This window comes from Tenrec ecaudatus, chromosome 4 (genome assembly GCF_050624435.1).
Source record: "Tenrec ecaudatus isolate mTenEca1 chromosome 4, mTenEca1.hap1, whole genome shotgun sequence".
Classification (NCBI taxonomy): Eukaryota; Metazoa; Chordata; class Mammalia; order Afrosoricida; family Tenrecidae; genus Tenrec; species Tenrec ecaudatus.
Window position 1 is genome coordinate 144,612,982 of NC_134533.1, and position 22,597 is coordinate 144,635,578.

General features: G+C 38.0%; 1 protein-coding gene across 4 annotated transcripts in view; it reads right to left on the minus strand.

Moving 5' to 3' along the window:
• PPP2R3A (protein phosphatase 2 regulatory subunit B''alpha) overlaps positions 1 to 22,597 on the minus strand; it is a 202,596-nt gene that overhangs the window by 15,285 nt on the left and 164,714 nt on the right. For all 4 annotated transcript variants that reach the window (XM_075546885.1, XM_075546883.1, XM_075546886.1 and 1 more), the window contains 3 exons: positions 13,835 to 14,010; positions 13,205 to 13,323; positions 12,151 to 12,257 (listed from right to left, as the gene is read on the minus strand). In XM_075546885.1, the coding sequence (XP_075403000.1) occupies positions 12,151 to 12,257; positions 13,205 to 13,323; positions 13,835 to 14,010 (402 nt within the window). The remainder of the gene's footprint in view (positions 1 to 12,150; positions 12,258 to 13,204; positions 13,324 to 13,834; positions 14,011 to 22,597) is intronic.

The following is a 22,597-nucleotide window of genomic DNA, read 5'->3' on the forward strand; positions in this document are numbered from 1 at the left end:
GCCAGTTTAGTAGAACAAAGTATTCTTGCATTGAAGGAGTACTTGAGTTGAGGCCCAATGTTCATCTGCTATAAGCTAATATTTTATAAGAAGTTTTATATCAATGTTGATGAGGGATACTGGTTTGAATTTTCATTTCTTAGAATAACTAATTAATATCTTTATACATGTTTATTCTGATTTTCCATTTCTTGAATCAGTTTTGGCATTTTCAGTTTTTCTAGTAAGGTATTTCATTTTTATTTACTGTTATAAAATTTATTGGGAATAAGTTGTTTATAATGTTCTCTTATATGAGGTCTATAGTGCGGCCCCTTTTTATGTCTGATTTTTGTTACCTTGATCTATCTTTTTTTTTTTCCTGTCTAGCTTTTTTGTTATTTCATGTGTCTGAAGAACAAACCACTAATTTCATCAGCTCTTTTTTTACTGTTTTCTATTTAGTGGATTTCCACTTTGACCCTTTTATTTCCTTCTTCCTACTTTTTTTGTTTACTACCTTCTTATAGTAGAAGCTTATATTTGATGCTTGATCTAGGCTATACAAATTCTTTTAAGACCTTTTTAAAAAAAGGACTATTTTAATTGAATCTATTTTATTTCATATGCTCTTATTTTCACTCACTTCCAGATATTTAAAAAAGTTTTTCCTTTTGGATTCTTTGAACTATGAGTTTTTAGAAGTGTGTTATTTCATATTAAAATATTTGGAGATTTCCAGATTTCTTTCTGGTGTTGATTTCTAATGTAATTCCATTATGGTCAGACAATACATTTTTATAGCTCAGGTCTTATTTTAGTGAATTTTATTGTCATCTTTTATTGATCTAACATGGGCAATCTCAGAGATGTTCCATATGCACTTTTTAAAAAGTGTATATTTTGTTTTATAGTGCTTTTCACACGTTGGTTAATTCAAGGACTGTGATAGTATTCAACTTCTCTGTAGTCTTAGCCTTTGTAGCTGGTCTAAATTACCAACAGAGAGAGGTAAGTAAAAAATAGCTATCCTATATATTTATATATCATTTAAAATCAACAAACCCGAATGACACAAAACATCAAAATATGAAGCTTATTGTTTTCCAACATATGCTACATCTAGGTCTACACACCTTGAAAGTGGTGTTTCCATCTTTTTAAACATTCGCTGATAAATTGTATGCTCTTTCATTACAACACATGGAAATGACAGTTTTGGCATCTTTGAGGGACTCAAATTGTGTTCCTTTTAAACGTTAGTTGAATTTTAGGAACAAGAATAAGTGAAGAGGTAAGATGAGGGCTGTAGGGTGGGTGGGCCAAAATTCACAACAAAATTCTCCTAGTACAGCTCTTGCTACCTTTGAAGAATGAGCAGTTACCTTGTTATGATAGAAAAAATTCCTCAGCACAACTTTCTTGGCCCTTTTCTCATCAAGGCAGTTTTCCATTTTCTTAAAATTTCTTCCCAATATGTCTTCATGATCATCCTGTATCTTTGGTAAAAATCTATCAATATTAACCCTTTGAATTCCAAAAACCAACTGCTATAACCTCTTGATCTGACATCTCTGCCTTGACTATAACTAGCTCAGCAGATCCTTGCGGAAGCCACTGTTTGATTGGACCTAATTTTTGAAGGCACCCTATTGAGACTGAGACATGTGTATTACTCAGAGGACTTCTCTGCAGTCCTCCACGAATGGCAGAGACATGTTTAAACATGTTTTGTGTGAAGTTAATGTGTGAACTGGAAACCTAGCCATAATACTTCTTGACTTACTCCCATATAATTGTTGAATTGCCTACCTCTATCTTCAAGCTAACATTTTGTTTCAATTATATTTGGGTTCTGTTAGGTACATACATTTAAAAATGTTATATCTGGCTATTTCATTTTAACTTGATGAAGTGGTAATTTTCCTGTTTTTATTTCCTGGGTGAGTTTTTGCCTTTGTCTTAGAATTGGGCACTATTCTAAATAACCATATTTACAAAAGAATAATATTGGTCCTTGGCCAGATGATGCAACCCAATTTGCCTTTTAATTGTACAGACTTTTTGACTTTTCAAACGAACTCAAATTTAAAAATCAGCTCCACTTAAATTTCTTCTACTAATTTCATCCTATTAAAGTCTGTTACTTGCATTTAGACATTCGTTTTTGTCCCACCTATAGAGAATCAACTCTTTCTTTCTGAGTAATGAGTCTTTGCCTGATATTTTTAAGATGTAATCTCATAATATGCCAAATTGCCATCTGTTTTTACGATGGCATGCACACCACACTTATTTTCTAAGGTTTTATGTTATATCTTTTATATTTCCTATACCTTTGTTTCTTTACATTGCTATTCTTGGATATTTACTCTTCCAGATGTTTTAGAATTACTGTAAAATTTCACAAAATACTTTTGGGGATTATATTAACTTATTTTAAGAGAGAATCAACATGTTTATACTATTGAGTGGTTTTATCCATAGCATGGTAATGAGTATTTGTATCTTGTGGGAAATTTGGTTTTCTTCATAATTATTTTTACGTTACTTTTTTCCTTTGGTAAAGAATCACTTTTCCTACTGGATACTAATATTTTCAGAAAGCGAGATGAATACTTTTGTCTGATAAAGAGGTGCTTTTTTTTTGTTTGCTTAATTACAAAATGTTTCCCCTAAAATTGGAAAATATATGAATTTTTATCATATGCTTAAAAAATCAATTAAAATTTAAAGTTTTTTTCACCTTTATTCCATTGTCAGATTTTGTAAAGTGGAAACAGTTGTTGTAGTTTTAGGATAATATCTACATGTTTGTGATATATTTTTAAATCTATTCATGAATTTCAAGTTACTCTTTTGTGGTTTAACTTTTATAACTATAAATGGGATAGTAGTATTTAGTTAATAGATTACTTTGTGCCCAATCAGTGAATTTAAGTATTCAGAACCATGCTTGGCACATTGTATGCTGTTTGTGTGTGTATGTGTGGTGTGTGCGTGTGTGTATGTGAATTAATAAAGTTTTAATTAAATTATAAATTAAAATACACATTTTTATTTAAATAAAAAACTTAATTTACTCTGTGTGTTATTTGGATCTCTTTTTAATCCACTTTTAATAACTCAATTCATTTAGTTAAGTCAATATCTTCTTTGTCCATATCTGGTAAGTTTTAATAAACATAATGTTTTCATGATCTGTTTCTGAAAAAAAATTTCAATTAAAAATTTAATTTTGATTTCCTCTTTGGGTTGAAAGCTATTTATAAGCATTTTAATACTTAGATGTATATATATTTTTGCCATTTTCTTAAATCAAAGTTGCCGTTTCAGTGGTAAATGTTGTCTGGATGCTAGTAACTTTTCAAAACGTGTGGAGTTTTCTCTCAGTCTATTTTGTGGTGGTTCCGTGTGTACAAAAGGGTTTAAAAAAGTTCATGTAAAGAGCTATGATCTTTCAACTCCACGAACTTTTGAAGTCCCTGGTATTTGGTGACCAACAGTTACACTTTTGAATATCTCGAACAGATCAGCCTCCCAATTGTGTTTCTGTGCTTGTTTTTTTCATTTTGTGTCTTCTCTCTTACTTTAGCGGACTACGGTTGTTCCTTTATCTGATCCCTTTTTTCTGGCCATATTTTCCAATTTCCCTGGGGAAAACATGGTTGGCATGGGCCTGTCTCCTGGTCAATTTTAGTTCTAGATCTGACCAATCATAGCTTGAGTCCAAAGTTAAGCCAATCAGCCCAAAGTGACACAAATCCCGTGCTTTCGGACAAATTCACGAGAAAGTACTTTTCTTTCTTTGAAAGTGGTGCTGTGAAACCGTCACCTTGACCCCACCGAAGGAAGCGTGCCCCAGAGTAAAAGGTACATAAAGAAATCCTTATCTTTGAAGAGGCAGTTGTGGTATTGTGCAGTCACGTCAGTTCAATTCAGTGACTCTCTCTGCACAGCAGAATGAAACTGATCTGCCCTGCTCCATCCTCAATCATTAGGTTTGAGACTATTATATCTCCCGTTTCAATTGATCTTGTTGAGGGTCTACCTTTGTTTGTTTGCGACCCTCTGTTTTAGCAAGCATGAAGTCCTCCATGGGCCTCCTGGAGAAGGGTTTCATGACAGCGGGTCTACAGTATGTGAGACCAAGTTTTGCCATCTTGCTTCTAATGAGCATTCTGGTTGCACTTCTTCCAAGATGGATTTGTTTGTTCTTTTGACAGACCACAGTATTTTCAATATAATTTATCTTGTCAACATCCTAATACAAAGATATCAATTCCTCTTTGGACTTCCCAGTTTTAGCAGGCATGTGAGGTGACTGAAAGTAACATGGCTTGCGTCAGGAGCACCTTAGTCCTCCAAGTAACATTTTTGCTCATTCACTCTTCTATAGCAATAAAGTGGAGTCTAACTCATAGCAATGCTGTATAGGGTTTTTGATGCTGTGAATCTTTATGGGAGCAGATATCCTCATCTGTCTCTTGCTGGATCAGCTAGTGGGTGGAACCACCATCATTGTGGCTACCAGCCCAAAGCTCACCCAGAGTGCCACCAGGGAATCCTTAGTTTAGGATACTGAAGCGAAGTCTGGCTTTTTATAATTTTGCATTCTATGAAACAATAATTTCATTTTTTGCTTATTTCTCCCTACTTGCTTTTCTTTTACTTATGTTAATTTGAGTTTAGGTCACTTTCCACCAGGAGAATGCTGGCAACATTCTTTTAGACTAAGTCTTCTTTATTCAATTTTTGTCTAATTAGTAATGTCTCTTTTTAAAAACACTGATTAAAAAGGTTTTCATTTTTTATAATGATCATTTTCTTATTGAAGCATAGCTTTAACTATTTCCTTCAAAGATGGTTGGCAGGCAGCATATTTTTGGTCTGTCTGAAAATGTATTTGAGTAAGAATAGAATTTTAGGTAGAAAGTTATTTTCTTTACACTAGTGGGATAAAACCGCCTCACTTATTTTTACGTCCACTTTGTGGATAATCTCTTTTTTCTTTCCGGTGGATTTTAAGTTCCTTATCTTTTATGTTCTGAAATTCACTCTCGTTCAGACGTGAGTAAACTAACTATTGCTCATGGGCTGAATCTGGCTTGGCTCCTGTTTTTGTGCAGTCAGTGAGTTGAGTAGTTTTACAGTTTTAAATTTGTAAATACAAAAGAATATTTCATGACATGAAGATATGGTGTGAAATTCAAATCGCAGTGTTAAAAAGTTATACTGCGTCCCCACAATGTTTACTCATTTACATATTGACTATGATTTCTTTCATGATGGCAGAGCTGAGTAGTTAATTGTAAAATCTCATTGTGACAGAGAACCAGAAAATCTAAAATATTTACTTGGCAAGAAAACTTCTGTTGATTCCGGTATGTCTTTAGGAATCACCTGACTACTCTCCCCATTGTTATCTATGAGGATTTCTTAACCCAATCAATTAATTTGAGCTGTTTCATTCTTTCTTAAAGATGATTTTATTGGGGGTTCTTACAATAATGCATATATCAATTGTATCAAGCATATGTTGCCATCATCATTTTCAAAGCATTTATTTTCTATTTGAACTCTTGGTATCTAAGCTCCTCTCTCATCTACTTCATTAACCCTTGATAAATTATAAATTAGTATTATTTTCATATACTGACCACTGTGTCCCTTGACCCATGTTTCTATTGTTTGACCCCATCAAGGGCGGGGTGTTGTCCGTCAATAATTGTAAATCAGTTCCTCCTTCCTTCCCCCACTGGTATCGCTACTCCCCTTTCTGCTTCTGAGGGGTTTATCTGACCTGGATGCCGTGTGTAGCCGTGTACTTATCTGTACCAGTGTACATGTTCCGGTCTAGCCAAAACTGAAAGGCAGGATGGGAGTCATGATAGTGGAGAGTGTGGAAGCCTCAGAGAACCAGAGAAATATTATAATATGTTTCTTCAGTGCTATGCTACACCCTGGTTGACTCATCTCTTTCTTGTGACCCTCTGGGAGGGGATGTCCTATTACCTACAGATGGGTTTGGGTTTCTGCTCCGAACCCCATTGTTCTCAACAATTAAGTTTTTGGGTTGTGGTTTGGTTCTTCTGATGCCTGTTACCTGATCCCGGTCAACACCTCATGATCACACAGGCTGGTGTACTTCTTCCAAGTGAGCTTTGTTGCTTCCCTGTCAAATGGCCATTTGTTTACCTTCAAGCCTCTATGACCCCAGATGCTATCTCTTTTGATAGCCGGGAACCATCAGTTTGCTTCACCACACTTGCTTATGCACACGTTCGAAATCTACTGAATCTTTATAGTTGAATAAAATAAAATATTTTATAAATGTCCTATAGATATAAACCGCAAAGATATTTTCTCTTTTTAGGAATAGTTTACTATATCTGTTAGGAAAAGTTTGTTCCTTTTTTGGGAAGATTTTTCACTATAAAATTTTGGTGTTATCAGGACAGCTCTTTTTGGATCTTAATTATTTTTTTACTCAGTGTCTGTTTTTTGTTTTGTTATGGTTTTTGGTTGTGGTTGTCATTTCATAATTAAATCTTTTTTTTCTTTGAATCCATGAATTTATTTCATTTACATCCATTGACTTAAAAACATATGCCTGAATTTTGTCAGCTTTAATTTATACTGTATGGCCTATGTTTCTACTGTATTTTAATTGAATAAGAATATTAAAGAGTCTGGTTTTAATTTTTCAATGTTTGTTTTAATTAATATTTTAAGTCCCAACTTGATTTATCAGCTTGAAAAAGTTTCTGCTGAAACACTTGTTAGCGAAACTTTCACATATTTTATCTTTTTAATTTTTCCCCCCACATATTTTATCTTTATCCTTATAAAATCCTAATTTTAGTTAATAATCAGTAAATTTACCAACTCCTATTTGGAAGCTCAAGGACAAAAAGCTTTCCATCACACCTGTGAATCCATGTGCCTGTCTTCTCCTTTGGTGCAGTTAGGCTAAAGGAAAATCAATGAATGATGGATAATTTTAAGATATTGACATAAAAATGAACTCAAGTTTGTGACTAAACAGATTAGAGAAATCTCCAGATTAAAGAAAGTGATCTTCTTGGCAGTCTCAAAAAGCTATTGAAAGACTTAGTGGTGGGGAGAATTTTGGGAGCCTGCATCATTTGTTGTTTTGCCAAACACCCATCAGTGTCTGTAAATAATCCTTATAGTATAACGTGTGGATACACTATTTTCTGAACTTCTAGGAATTTATTTTACATGTCTACTTATGTATGTAGTCAAATGACGTATATAAGATTGTTTATTGCAATGTTATATTTCTAATACCAAATTATTTAGAGGACTGTAATACAATGGTATAGCTATATAGAAGAATAATATGTAATGAATAGCTGTAAAAATGAGAACATTTTCAAGATACATCTATGAAGTAATTGCCAATGTACAAAACGGTTTAAAAGAATGTGTGGCCCCCGCCGTGCAGTTCCAGGTCTGGCCGGTTCCCCGGCCGTAGCCCCATTTCCTCAGCAGCCAGCCCGGCCCCACCGTTCGGAGCCCCTGGGCGCGGGCGGGCCGGCCACTTAGCTGGTCACCCAGCCCGGGAGCAGAGCGTGGCCTCCGCTGTGCGCCCGCCTGGCCAGCGCTGGGTCCCCAGGACCTGCTGCAGGCTCCACCGCTCCCGGGGGTGGAGGGAGAATCAGGCTATAGGGTGTTTTATAGGGTAAACTTGCTTAGTGTTTTAGTTGTTTGCTTTTTTCAGGGTTTAGGGTGTTCTTTAGAGGTTTTTTTGAGGACGGTTGGGGAATTTTTTTTAATTTTATTTTTTATTTTTATTATTTTTTTAAATTTTAACAATTTATTGGGGCTCATACAATTCTTTTCACAGTTCATGCATATACATACATCAATTGTATAAAGCACATCTGTACAGTCTTTGCCCTAATCATTTTTTTCTCTTTTCTTCTTTTACATTTTATTAGGGACTCATACAACTCTTACCACAATCCATACATATACATACATCAATTGTATAAAGCACATCCATACATTCCCTGCCCCAATCATTCTCAAGGCATTTGCTCTCCACTTAAGCCCCTTGCATCAGGTCCTCTTTTTTTTTCCCCCCCTCCCTTCCCATTCCCCCCTCCCTCATATGCCCTTGGTAATTTATACATCGTTGTTTTGTCATATCTTGCCCTATCCGGAGTCTCCCTTCCCCCCTTCTCTGCTGTCCCTCTCCCAGGGAAGAGGTCACATGTGGATCCTGTAATCAGTTCCCCCTTTCCAACCCACTCACCCTCCACTCTCCCAGCATCGTCCCTCACACCCTTGGTCCTGAAGGTATCATCCACTCTGGATTGGTTGGGGAATTTTTAAGGACACTTCATGTTATTTTTCTTTTTCATTTAAGGTGTGTTTTTTTTAAAGAACTTTTAGGCTGTTTCTCAAGGTTTTTAAAGTGTTTTTGACTCTTAGGGTGTTTTGGGGGGTTTCATGGTGTTTATGGCTTGTAGAATGTTTGCTTGGGTTCTAGGTTTTTTTCCCCAGGAGCTTAGGGTGTGTTTTCGGATTTTCCTGTGCTTCTTTTGAACTTTTAGTGTGTTTTTTGGAGCCATTTAGGGTTTTTATAATGCCTTTTAGAGCATTTCAGCGTTAAGGGTCTTTGGGGGTCTTTAGTGTGTTTGGGGACCCTTGGGTGTGTTTTGGAGGTTATAGTGAGTTCTATATTCTTTCAGTGTGTTTTATATGGTGTTAGGGGCTTCTTAGGTCTTTTAATGTTTTTAAGAATTTTTTTTAGTGTTTATTGGGTATCCGTGTGTATTTCAGAGGTTTTAGACTATTTTTTAGCATTGATGAGGTTAGCAGCCCAATGTGTAACCCACTGCACCACCAGAGCCTTGGTGGCACTTTCCAGCAATAATTAAACTGCTAAAACATAAGGTCAGAGGTTCAAAACTACCAACTTCTCCTTGGGAGAAAGTTAAAGTCATTAAACATTTACAGCTCCAGAAGCCTTCGATGGCGTGGCTATGAGTTGGAATTTTGGGGTCCTTTAGGATTTTTTGGTGGCACGTGATTTTTTGGGGCTTTATGCTTGTTTGGGGACGTTTAAGGTGTACTTTGGGCATTAGGGTGGTTTGGGGCTTTTAGGGTGTTTTATAAGATTTTAGGGTGCATTTAATGGATTTAGGGGATATTTTTTAGAGTGTATAGGTATTTTTAGCACGTTAGGGTGTTTTCAGGGATCCTAAAAAATTTCTTGGAGATTTTAGGGTATTTTTAATATTTTATGTTTTTTTTTTATTTTTAGCATTTTAGGTTTTTTTTTTTTCGGGCTTTCATGGTGTCTTCAGGGAATTTATGGGGTTTGGGAATCTCCCAAGGCAGTTTTTTGGGACATTTAGCATGTTTTTTGTGGCTTTAGTGTTATTTGCATTTTAGGGAGTATTAAGGCTTTTCAGACATTTTAAGGCTTTTAGGGTGATTTTAGTGTTTAAGGGTGTTTATATAGTATTTTTTTATGGCTTTGTTAAAATTTTAGGGTGTTTCTTAAGGCCTTAGAGTGTTTTCGGGGGGATTAGGTGTTTGTTTTTAGCATTTTAGGGTTTTGTCTGTCTGTTTTTTGGCTTTCGTGGTAAATTCATGGCTATTAGGCTATTGGGCTTTTACAGTGTTTTATAGTGATTTAGGTTGCTTTTTAGGGATTCTCTTGTTTTTTTTTTTTTAAATGACTTTTAGCATGTTTTTAAGGCTTTGGATGTGCTTTATTTTGCGTTGTATGGCATTTGGGTATTTTTAGGGCATTTATTGTGTTTTAGGGTGTTTAAGAGTTTTTTTGTAAGACATGCTGTATTAGCATTTTTTAGGAAGGCTTTTACATGCATGTAATGGTCTTTAGAAGTTTTGGGGGCGCTTTAGGTGTTGTTTTTCTTTTTAGCATTTTAGAATGATTTTTACACCTTTTAGGGATTTTAGGGCATGTATGGTGTTTTTAAGTTTTTTATGGTGATTTAGGTAATTTAGTATGTTTTGTGGAGTTTAGGGTTTTGAGGTTATTTGGAGGACTTTTATAGTACTTTTAGCTGCTTTTGGCATGCTTTTTAGCTTTTATGGTGTTTTAAGGGTGTTATTCTGCTTTTAGGGTGTTTATATTATTTTAGACTGCTTTTAAAGGCTTTAGGTTTTTTTTTTTTTAAATTTTAGGATTCAAGGAACCCTATATAGTGTTTCTGAGGCTGCATATCTTTATTTATGGGTATAAACAGCCTCATCTTTCACCCTGGAGCAGCTAGTATCTTTTGTTAGGGCAGTTAGGTGGTAACATTATCTTCTGATCTGTTCAATTCAACCCTGTTTCACCGCCATAGAGTCAATAAGGACTCAGAGTGACTTCACTGTGGGTTTCGAACTGCCAATCTGGGGATCACAGGTAACCACTGCACCACCAGGGAGAAGCCATGGTCTGGTACAAGAGATCTTGGTTCTCATCTCGGCCCTATTTGACTTGACAAAAGTCTTCTCATTTTCTCCTGCCTCTCCCCTCCATTAGTAAAATGGGGGTAAATAAAGCATACTTCTTAAGGATTGCTGGAAAAAAAAAGAATTTGTGGATAAATTCCATTATCTTTTAAAGTTTTATTGTGAATTAGGTGAGCGGTTACAGAGTCGATCATCAGTTTTACATTTACTAATACATCATATGTCTCAACATATTGCCCCTTTCCCATCATTTTTTGTCTATTTTCCTCTTGTTGAATAATTTTTCCCCTTTACCCAAGTTAAAGGAGTCCTGGTGGCCTTGTGGGTTATGTTGGGATGATAGCCATTAGGTTAATAGTTCAAAACCACTAGTTGCTCCTTGGGAGACAGATGGGGCTTTTTATTCTGTTACAGATTTAGTCTTAGAAATCGGCAGGAGGCAGTTCTACTATGTCCTATGAGGTCGCTATGAATCAGAATGGACATTATAGCAATGAGCGTTCACCCACGTTAACACCTGTTTACTTCTAGCCTATGACTTCTTCCTTTCTTTCTCCTCCTTTCCTTGGAAAATATCAGTCTTGTTTCTTTTAGTGTAAAACTTTACGTGATCTTTAATTATTCCATGTGTTTTTAACCCCCCCACTCTGCACCCACCTTTATTGTTAAGTGTGGACAAAAATCAAGGTGCTACACAGTGAATAGTATGCTACCATTTGTATCAGAAAAAAATGAACATGTATGTCTACTTATGTATGTATAGATAAAGGTGCTCTGTTGGGTAAGCACTGAACTGCTATCCACAAGTTTGGTGGTTCAAACCCACCAGTCACTCCATGGGAGAAAGATCAGGTTGTCTGCTCCTGCCAAGATTTATAGCCTTGGAAATAGGGTTGCTATGAGTTGGCATTGACTTGTTGGTAGTGGGTTGGTGTTGTGTGTGTGTACGTATGTAAATGAAAAGGCTTCAAAAAGTCTGTGGAAAAATGTAATTAAAAGTAACAATGAGTTTTTCATGGACTTTTGCAGCCCCCTTGTATATACATACTTTCTCTCTCTCTCTATATATATGTATATATATAGGGTCTTAGAAAAGTACACAAGAAAATGGTTCCAGTGGTTGCATTTGGAAAGACTTGGGGAGAAAATAAACTTTTACTGTTTATTATTTTGTCATTGAATATTGTGGCATTGAATGTATTGCCTATTAAAATGCGTTACGTTCATAATAAAGATGACTTGAAAGCCTCCGAGAACTAGAGGACCCTGCTAGATGAGTTATTAGAAGCTGGAAAGAGCCAGCAGGTGACAAAGTTGTTGAAATGTTTCAAACAGTGAAATTCCTGGATATTTTCATTTCTTACTGTGGTCCCTTTATGGGCTTGCATATGGCAATTCTCGAGTAAGAGTCTTCACCGCTCAGGAGATAAATATATGCCAGGAATCCGGCCACGCCCGCTATTGAAAGGTGCGCCGTTCGGTTAGCCTCCACCTGTCTCTCCACGGCTTGCTCAGGCTCACAACTGCTCTTGCCTCCGAGAACGGAGCTGTGAAGAGTCTTTCTCAGGGAATCAGTGAAAAGGGAAAAAATAGCAGATCGCTGGGGGAAATGCGTTCGGTTATCCTTTTTATGATATTCAAAATGGTAGAAACAGAACGGGTTTCTTAAAAAGGTGGTTTCCGTCCTCTAAGAGAGCCACTCACCCTTCCTGGAACTGGGACTGGGCAGATTCCTGCGCAACAAGCGTCTCGTACTCCTCTGCGGCAAACCGGTCCCAGTCGGAGGGCTCCGGCCCGTCATTCTCAACATCCTGTGCGGAAAGACGGTGGCCGCAGGAAGTAAGACGTAAGACAAACAGCTGGAAACGGCGCATCACAAATGTTCCTGCTTATCTCAGGGGGGTAACGGTCTAAAAGTGTTTGATCTCAACATATTAAAAGAAGGTGCTAAGGTAAAACTGTCCATGCAATGATTTATTCCGTCTCACATCCTGAACTTCAAACCAAAGGTTTAGCAGCTAGATCGCCGAGTCTTCTAATCAGAGACCTTCTCCAGCAGCCTCTTCCTGGCACTCTGCACAACTGCTGTCTGATAGGACTGTGCTATGTACTTGTCGATCTGAAATGCACACAACACCCCGTTCTCGGGCAAATTCTTGTTTTTTTAAAAGCTAGCGCAGACAGCAGCGTGCCCCCTGTCTTGTGATGTACTCCCAGAAGTGTCCCTCTTCTCCCAAGTCACTTCTCTATTATAAGTAATATCTGTATCAGTGCCTGGAATTTATTGAGTACTTTCTGATTAATAATGATCTTTGATGATCAGAATATTGATAGTTATTTCTTATACAGAAAAAATCTACAAGTAAAATCATAACAGATGAAAGTGCAGGGGTAGGAAAGGCTACACATTTGCTTGTCTACATGGTCTGGACAATGTCCTGGATTCGGATTTCCAGGTAAGATACCTCCTTTCTACTTTCTAGGATGAAAATTCACCAGCAGAGGCTTAATCTGACTGGAAACTGCAGATTGTTTTGTGTGTGTGTGTGTGTGGGTGGGGGGGAGTAGTTTCTAATGTGTACATATATATACAGGCCATGTAATTCACTCAATCGAAAGTCTTTGGCAAACAACAGTTACCTACACTTGAACATTATTTCTTTGAAGTCTGGGATTGCAGAGACCAGTTTTACATGGATATGTAGCAGCCAGCCCTTGATACTAAGTCCTCAAATAGAAAGTAAAACAATACTGGTACCTTTTGGACTGCAAACGGATCTCTCTGTTCATGGTCTAAGTATTTCTCCAGATTAAAGAAAGTGTCATAAAAGATATGAGCCATTCGGCACCTCTTCAGATCCCGGAGCGTAATTCTGCCTGCACAGAAACAAAGTCAGTGTTACCAAGAGTTGTTCTGGCAAGAGCAAAACCATTTCACTGACACTTAAGAGATCTATATGTATATGTCTATTTTATTGTAACAATTCCTTTTCTTTTTCCTGACTGAGGTAAAATTCATATAACAAAGTTCACCATTCTAATTTTAAAGTGTATAATAAATTCAGTGGATTTTTTAGTACATTCACAATGTGGTTCAGTCAATACGACATTTTCATCACCCCAAGAGGAGCCCCATACTAATTAACTGGTCACTTCACATCCCCTTCTCCCCCAGTCCCCTAGCAGTCATTAACTAACCTGCATTTCTCTTTGTGGAAAAAGAAGTCCCGTTTCCTAAATAGAGGATTTGGTTCTAAACTAATAGTAAGGTTGAAATTCCAATACACTTCTACACTTATAAAGTCAGTGAAGACGATGCTGGGCTCTCTGGGATTCTGTACTCTGAAATATAGGTGACTAGTTCCAATGCCCTTTGCTGCAGTCTCACCATCACTGGCTGGCTTCACCAGGTCAAGCATTTGGCAAAGCAAATCATGGAATGGCAGAGGCTCGATACCCATGGCTTCCATCCGCTCACACTGCTCCTCGTAGAAGTACTCCAGCTCATACATGGACAGTATGCCATTGCCATCCACATCCATGCAGCGGAACCAATACTCGATGCTAGAAAATAAGCACAGGCCTTTTACTCATCAGGCTTACTGTTGCCTGTGTTTCTTTAAAAGTAAGTGCTATGCATGTATCTGTCAGACATAATGAGACATAGTTGCATGAACTAAGATTGCTAGCCACAAGTTTGACAGTTCAAACCCATCAGTTCCTACACAGGAGAAAGCCGAGGCTCTCCGCTTCCCAAGATTTACAGTCTCAGAAAAAATTATAGAGGGTTTCTGTGAGCTAGAATGGACTTGATAACAGTGGGCATGAACAGTTTTATCTCTTTTGTTGTTGAGGCTTTAGCTCTTAATGCTTCCATCTTAACTGTATGTCTGTCCCATTCTCTTACTATAGCTAACTTGCTATTTAGTTTATATTTTTTATTTACTTTCCTGTGTACTTGTCACTAATTCAAGTCCAAATTCTCTGCCAATTGTCTAAATTTACAATCAGTTACAACAATTATTTGATTACTTGAATCTTGATGCAGTCTTTCTTGGTTCCTTCTGACCTGCTCTAATCTGGACGGGTCAGTTTCATTCTAAGTATGCCTTTTACTTTTCCCCTACCTTTCTCCCCGCCCCCCCCCCCAGCCCCTAGTTTTATTGGCACTTCATCCACATATCATACAATCCAATAGTTCAGTCATATCAAGAAGAGTTGTACAATCATTACCACAATCCATTTTAGCTCATCATCTTCCTTATACTCATTGTTATTTGTTAATTATAATCGTGGCAAAAATATACATAATAAAACATTCTCCAATTCAATTTGTAATATGTATAATTCAGTACCACTGATTATACAACCATTAGTGATATCCTTTTCCAAATTATTCCACCACCGTTAACATACTCAATGCCCCCTAAGCAATAACTCTTCCTCCTTCACCCATGGTAACCATTGTTTCCTTGATATAATATTCCCATGTCATATGCGTCACAGTTAAGTCGCTTTTAAAAAGCGTTGCATATACATCATCACAATCATCTCTAGTGCCTCCCCCAGTCATTGTTTACTCCACAATTCCCCTCACCCTTCCCACTCCTGTCCTGATAAGCCACTGTATTAGTTACTGTCTCTCAGCATGCACTCCTGTGCTTCAGAAACTGAAGAAAAAAAACAAACAACACAAAACTAACAGGAATAATAAACAAAATAGAAATAAAATAATAATATAAAGATTAAAAATAAAGAATAACAACGAAAGGACTACCACCAACATTTAAAAAGGCAAACAGTAAAGTTGTTTGAGTTACTCTCCTGTGGCTAGAGGGGATCTGCCAGAGGCCTAATCTGACTAGATAATCTACAGATGGATTTAGGGCTTCCATTTACCTCCACAGCCTTCTATAAATTGGGTGCTCACGTTTTAGGCTCTGATATTTTTCCCTTTGTCATATTTGGATTTTGTTATTATCTTTGGATCACACAGACTGGTGTGCTTCATCCATGTGGACTTAATTGACAGCTCACTGGTATGGCTGCTTGTTTGAACACAGGCCTATACGATCCCAGACATTATTCCAATTGATAGCTAGGCACCATCTGCTTTCTTCACCGTATTTTGATGTAGCACCCTTACCTTCAGTGATCTCTTCATGATGGTATCGCACAGTCATAACAATTTTTCTTGGATTGAGAGTAGAATTAAGTGGGAACACAGAACCCATCGGTCACTCACGGGTTATGAATGACTCTGGTTTACTTTGGTGACAAAGCAAAACCAAGGACAAAAACAACATACCAAGCACACCAGCACCCCAACTGCCCCCAACGCTGGGGTATAAAGCAATTACGTTGATAACATCAATAACTTATCCAATGGCATAGAATTTAAGGTTCTGTTGATACGAGGAGTTTATGCGCGTAGAGTGTAACTGTGAGCTGCACCCCGTGGTTGTTCTTTGTACACGTCGACTTCTTAATTGCCTGTTTACACTGAGCATGGGGGTGGTGCTTGGTAAAAGTCCCTCTACCATTTCTTGCAAGGGCAGATCTTTGCCTATCAGGTTAATAATACCTGTCCTATTAATGCAAGGGAAGCATTGAGGTACTAAATATATGGTGGTTCTGGGTCCCCTTTCATTGGACACTCCCTAAGCCAGGGGTCGCCCCCAAGGTCCAGCAACGTCCATTTCCTGCATGGAGTTTAAAAAATATTGAGATTTAATACATGTAACATCATTCCATAGAAGCAGTTTTGAGGTAGGGCCCATTTTGTTCAGGTGGGCTTCCACATTGTCCTTCTAGTGTGGCCCTTTGGGGGATGCCATGTTCGCTGTAAGGCCAGTGTCTAGGGTAAGCATAATGCTTAGTCCATGGAGTGGTTCACTGAGGGTTGAGTAAAAACATACTTGAAGTGCTACCAAGGAACACAGAACGAGGTCTATTCTCTCTCCCCTCAGATTCCCTACAATTGTTTAGCATCTCTTCCAGATATGAGGTTGCTCCTCCCCATTTACCCACCATACTCACGCCTCTGAAATGTAATGTACACACTTCCCTTCCCAGGTCTCAACTTGATTTTCCAGTAAGGTTCACTTCTCATTCCTTGTTGATTTGTCACAGCCTTGTCTCAGAAAGTTGTATAGCCTGAAGTGGTTGGTTTTCTCCTCTTTCCCCCTTCTTGAAGGAGTGGCCCCGGCAAATATGAAGTCTCCTCTTTTGAGGTGTTTTTTATGAAGTGCACATAAGGGGGGATGATGGTTGGTAGGCAGACATTCCACCCTTTTGGGAATTGGTCTCTAAGGTTTGTTCAGTTGGTATTTCTCCTTATAAAAGACTCATACAATATTTGTCCTTTTGTAATTGACTCACTTTCCTCAACATAATGGTTTACAGGTCCTTCCATGTCATGTGGTATTTCATGCTTTTATCACTGTTTTTTTTGGGGGGAGGGGGTGCAAAGCATTCTATTGTGTGCATGTACCATCATTTCTTTAGGCATTCTTCTGCTGTGGGGCATTTGGGCTGTTCAAGTTCCTTGTTATTGTGAACTGTGCTGCTGTGAACATGGGAGAGCAAGCACTGTGTTGTGTCTCAGTTCTCTTTGGGGCTTATGCCTAATGTTGCTCGGTCCTGTGGGATCTCATTCCCAGCTAAGCATCCCCGCCGTGTTTTGCACAGTGGTTGTATGTATTAAAAGTCCAACAGTGGACATGAGTTCCGTTCTTTCCACATCCTCTCCAGCATTTGTGTTTCCTCTTTCTTGCTTGAGTTGGGCCAGCATTGTGGGTGTTAGGGGGTATCTTATTGTAGTTTCAGTTTGTCTCTCCCTCATGGCTAGTGACCATGGGCCTTTTTTCATGTTTGGTAACTGTTTGTATTCTTCTCACTTAATTGGGTCATTTATTTTCTTACTGAGGTGTTGTAGAGTTCTGTATATTTTGATTATTAGACCTTTGTCTGATGTGTCATTGGTAAGCTTTTTTTTTAATTGGTGAGATTTTATAACCCTATCTGTGGGCTCTCGTTTTACTCCTTTAATCAAGTCTTTTGATGTGCCTGAATGACAAAACTTCAGCATGTCCTAGTCATCTACTTTGTCTTCTGCATTTTGAAATCCAGTTTGTCCAACAGCATTTGTTGAAAAGGCTCTTTGACCCATTGCATGTCTTTAGGTCCTTTGTTGAGGATTCTTTGGGATTGGGTTGGAATTGCATTGTATCTGTAGACTGTTTTAGGTAGTATTGGCGTTTTTACAATATAAGTCTGCCTATGCATGGGCATGGGATAATTTTCAATTTATGTAGGTCTTTTTTGCCTTTTAAAAATTTTAATGAATTAACTAATTAAATCCTTTTACTGGGGACTCTTATAGCTCATAACATTCCATACATCAATTGTATCAGGCACACATGTACATATGTTGCCATCATAATTTTTGTAGGTTGTTTTGTTTTTTTGAAGTAATAATCTATAGTTTTCTCTGTATAGGTCTTTGGTTCAGTTTATTCCTAAGTATTTGATCTTTTGTGTGGTTAGTGTAAATGGTATTGTTTTCTTAATGTCTTTTTTGTAATGTCCTTCACTGGTATACAAGAATCTGATTCATTTCTGGTTGTTAATTTTGTATCCTACCTTGCCGAATCCCTTGATTGTTTCCAACAGGCTTTTTGTGGAGGCTTTTGAGTTCTCTCTCCATAGGATCGCATCATCTGCAAATAGTGAGAGTTTCGTTTCTTCTTGGTCTATTTGTTCTCCTGTCTCTTTAGCTCATGTTTCCCTCATTTCTGGTGTACTTCCTTGTTTAGCGAAACATGGCCTCAGTTGCTTTCTGGAAGAGGGAACATGGCAGGTAAACTTTTTGAGACAATGGATAATTGAAACGGACCTTTGTTCCTGAGTGCTAACTTGGCTGGCAGGTTGGCGAGCTGTAGGGTCGTAGTGCCGCTGGTAGAGCTTTTCCCTCAGAAATGTGAGGCATTCATTTACTGTTTGCTATCTCTCCAGTGTTGGAATGTCTACAGCTATTTTGCTTTCTGATTCTTTCAAGGTAACTTGTCCCCTCTTCCTCTATGAATCTGTAGAGGTTTCTCAGAGTCTTCAGTGTTTTTGAAATTTTATAATGAAATTCCTTGGTCTAGGTTTATTTTAATGGGCTTTCTGAGATCCCATTCAAACTTAGAAACATGAAACTTTCAGTTCTGGCAAACCGTCTTAAATGACTTTTCTTTCCCCCCCCTCTTTTTGGCACTCTTGTTATTCAGAATGGGTGGTTTAATATGGTAGTCATTAGATATGTATAGTTATTAAGCATTTGGAATGTGATAAGTCCCATTTTGAATATTTATTAAAGTGTAAAATACACAACTGATTTAAGACAGTATATAAATGTAAATATCTGATTTTTTTGAGTGCTCAATTTAAAAAATTACTTTTTTGTGGATTAAGTGAAGTGATGGTTTACAGAGCATATCAGTTTTACATCAATTATTCATATCCCCCGTGGTTCAATCCATCCATGCAATCGCCTCAATTTACCATCACTTATCGTACTTTCTCTCTGTGTTTCTCTTCTCCATTCCTCCTTATTTCCTAACTCTCTGAACTTTGTCCTTGGGTAAATGCTGCCCTTTTGATCTTAAATGGTTGATTATACTAATTTGAAGGAAGTTCAGTTTCAGGCCTGAAGGGTAAGAATCATAATCTTGGGGGGAAGGGCGGGGGGGGGGTGTCTCACCAATCCCTTCTACCTGAGCAGTAAGCCTAGTCTTTATGACGTTGAGTTCTGTTCTGTATTTCCCTCCCACTCTACCTAGGACCTTCTAAAGTGACCCCTTTTCACAGCATTTGGTACCATCTAGTTCTCCTGGTGTTAGAATTGTGGATGTTTGTGTGGTCCTTTGTCCATTGAACTAATTGTTTGCATGTCTTTTGAATTCTGTCACTTTTCTTTCCTTTGGATGGCAAGAGACCAATAGTTGTACCTTAGATGGCTGCTCACCAAATTAGGATGTAGACTATTATCTTTATGAACTGTATTATTTCAATTGACCTTGATATTCCTCCTCCTTCACCTATGCCAGATTGTGGTTCTGATGTCCAAGGCTCAGTGACTTATTCCCTTAAGGTGCTTGGTTATGTCTAAGAAATTTTCCTAACTTTGCTCTGGTATGCTCCATCACATTCATGGATATATTTGTATATTTTCAGCAAAAGTAAATACACATATACAAATATCCTGTCACACCTATATAGATATATTTTGAGTATGCTCCCATTTTCCCTCTCCTGCTTATTTAGCCTGCATGTCTACCCCACTTAGAGATTCCCACGATTGCAGGATTGTGTTGGTAACATTATTTGCCTCTGTTGCCTTTAACTCTTGCAAACATCCCAGTGTCTTCCTCCACCTCCCTCTTTTCCCCTATGTGCTAACTGTGTATTGACTTCTCCTTCACCCTAGTTAACACTCTGCCCACCCTCTAACGCACTCGTTCCTCTGCCATTCTTGGTAACCGTCAAAGAATGTTTCTTTTTGTGTGAAAATCTATTTTGACTGTTTACAATATGGTTTCATACAATATTTATCCTTCTGTGCTTGACAAATTTATTGCAGCATAAGGTCCTCCAAGTTCATCCATGTTCACCAGTATGTTTACTGATTACATGTTGAAATGATACATTGGGTTTAATAAGCTATACAGTAAAATGTAATGATTATGTTGACTTTCTGGGTTGCCTCTTTAATTTTATGTCTTTTCTCGATTTTCTCTTGCTTCATCTTTGTTGTTCTTTTCTGGGAGGTTCACTCAGCTTTATCTCTGAAACACTCTGTTTCATTCTGCTCTGTAGTTTTGATTTCCCAGAGGTCTTGTAATAAGTACCATTCTGTTTATGTTCTGTGACTGTAATTTCTTTTATCTCTTTGAGGATATTCATAATAGTACATTCTTCATTGTTACAGTTTTCTTCTTTCTGCAAATTTGTTTCATCAGATTACTTCCTTTTCCACTTGTCTGGTCTCTCGTTTGTGAAAGAGGATTTTCTCAGGTGTCTAGTCATCCTTTGTTCTCTGTCTCTAAGAAGGTGGTAAACGCTGATGGAAAGTTCTGATCTAGGAGTGTGTTGACTATGCGCTTTTGCTGTATAGTCTGGCTGGTTCTTTTCTTGGGAATATCAGATGTCAAATCTTTGGATCTTCACCACTGGTCAGGGCAGATTCTCCAGAGAGGGATGTTTGAGGCTCTTGCCTGCAGGTTTAGGTCAGGTTGTCAGCATTCTGCATGTTGAGTGAGGGAGGGAGGAAGCCTGGGTAATTTGAGCATTCAGTGAGAATGTATACAGTCCTTTACTCATTCTATTTTCACTGTGGCAGCCCACCTGGAAAGGAGCCCAGGGGCTGGCATAGTGGGTTACTTACTGGGTCAGCATTTCGAACCCAGCGCTGTTCTCTCAGAAGATGAGGCTTTCTGCCCTTGTAAAGTCAAAGAGGCAGTACTACTCTTTTCCACAAGAGTGTGATGACTCAGAATAGACTCAGTGGCGGTGAGAGCCACACCTACAATGGTCACTTTGAGTAGCATCTATAATCTTGTCATCACTTTCTATTCAGAGGTCCTACATCTCATATTTCCAGGGAATCAAGCACCAGTGTTTAGCCCAGGTGGAGAAGATGGCCTGGGGACGGCTGTTTCTTTAAACAGACTTTGGGTAAACTTTTTTCCTGCTCAACCTTTACCACAATACTGAGTTTTAGGAGTTTTGCTAGGACTGTTGGATTGCATCTTGGTTCTTTGCTCTACTGAGTTCAGGTAGTTCACAAAGTTTATCTGCTTTCTAATTTCTACACTTTTGTTATTGTTTTCTCTATTTCATTATTATGGGCTCGTTCCTTTAAAAAACAATCCCTTTGCTGGCTATTTAATGCGCTTTCTAAAGGGATCAAAAGTACTGGGTAGTTAACGTTCTGATATCTACCCAAAAGCCTGAATCTTTTATTATGGTCACTTTATCACGGTCACTTCAAGTAGCATCTATAATCATTCCATCAATTAATCACAACACATGAAGGCAACAGCCTTAACTGGTAATGGAAAATGGTATTTTCTACTAAGAGTGACTGATTCAGGGCAAAATAAAATTTCTAGGAGATCCTTGGTCAAATTCCCATTTGTGGTCTGAAGTTATATTCAGAACAACTGTACATATAATGATTATTACAAACCTCTTTTGGGAGCCCTGGTGGTGTAGTGGTTACACATTGGGCTGCGATCGGCTGTTCAAAACCACCAGCAGTTCCACGGGAGAAAGACTGGGCTTTCTACCTCTGTAAACAGCTAGTCTCCAAAACCCACAAGGGGTCTCTAACAGCATTAACTCAATAGCAGTGAGTCTGTTGTTGTTTTTTGGGGGGAGAGGATAGCTAATTTGTGACCATAAATAATTGTTTTCAAGTAAGTCACACTAGGATCTCTGTGCTACGTTTTCTCAGAAAGATACATTTTACATTGTAAAAAGATGAATTTGTGATATTTAAAAAGTTATTTTGAGCTATTTATTTGAATATTGCACCAGCTCAATATTTAATGTTACCATCAGAGACCAGAGAGAAATGTGCATTGGATTCAGTGACCAGGAGGTAAAATAGTTTGGCTGTGGTAAGGTCCTTTCATGCCACATCTACCTTGAAACAATTTCTGATTGTGGGAATCATCCAAGTCTATTCCCTCCTCAGCAAAAGAGGTGGCAATATCTGGTTGTTAGATATTTGTAGCATTATTTGTCTAGTCCTATGGGACAAAGATGAGGCTGTCTGCTCCATAAAGGTCTATAGTCATGGAAACACACTGCCATTGAGTCAAGTCTGACTCATAGTAACCTAATGGCAGTGTGTGTGTGTGTGTGTGTGGGGGGGTGTCATCAAGGGTTTTGAGTAGTGAAAAAAGGGGCAGTAGAATGTCCTTTTTGACTGGTGTCTAAGGAGCCCTTGTGGCACTATGGAATTATCTGTTCAAAACACCAGCTGATCTGCAGGAGAAAGATAAGATTGGCTATTTCAGTAAAGTCTCAGAGCCCTGTAGGGTCACTATGAGATGGAATCAACTTGATCGTGGTGAAAAAGATCTCTTGGTATCCTGGAATT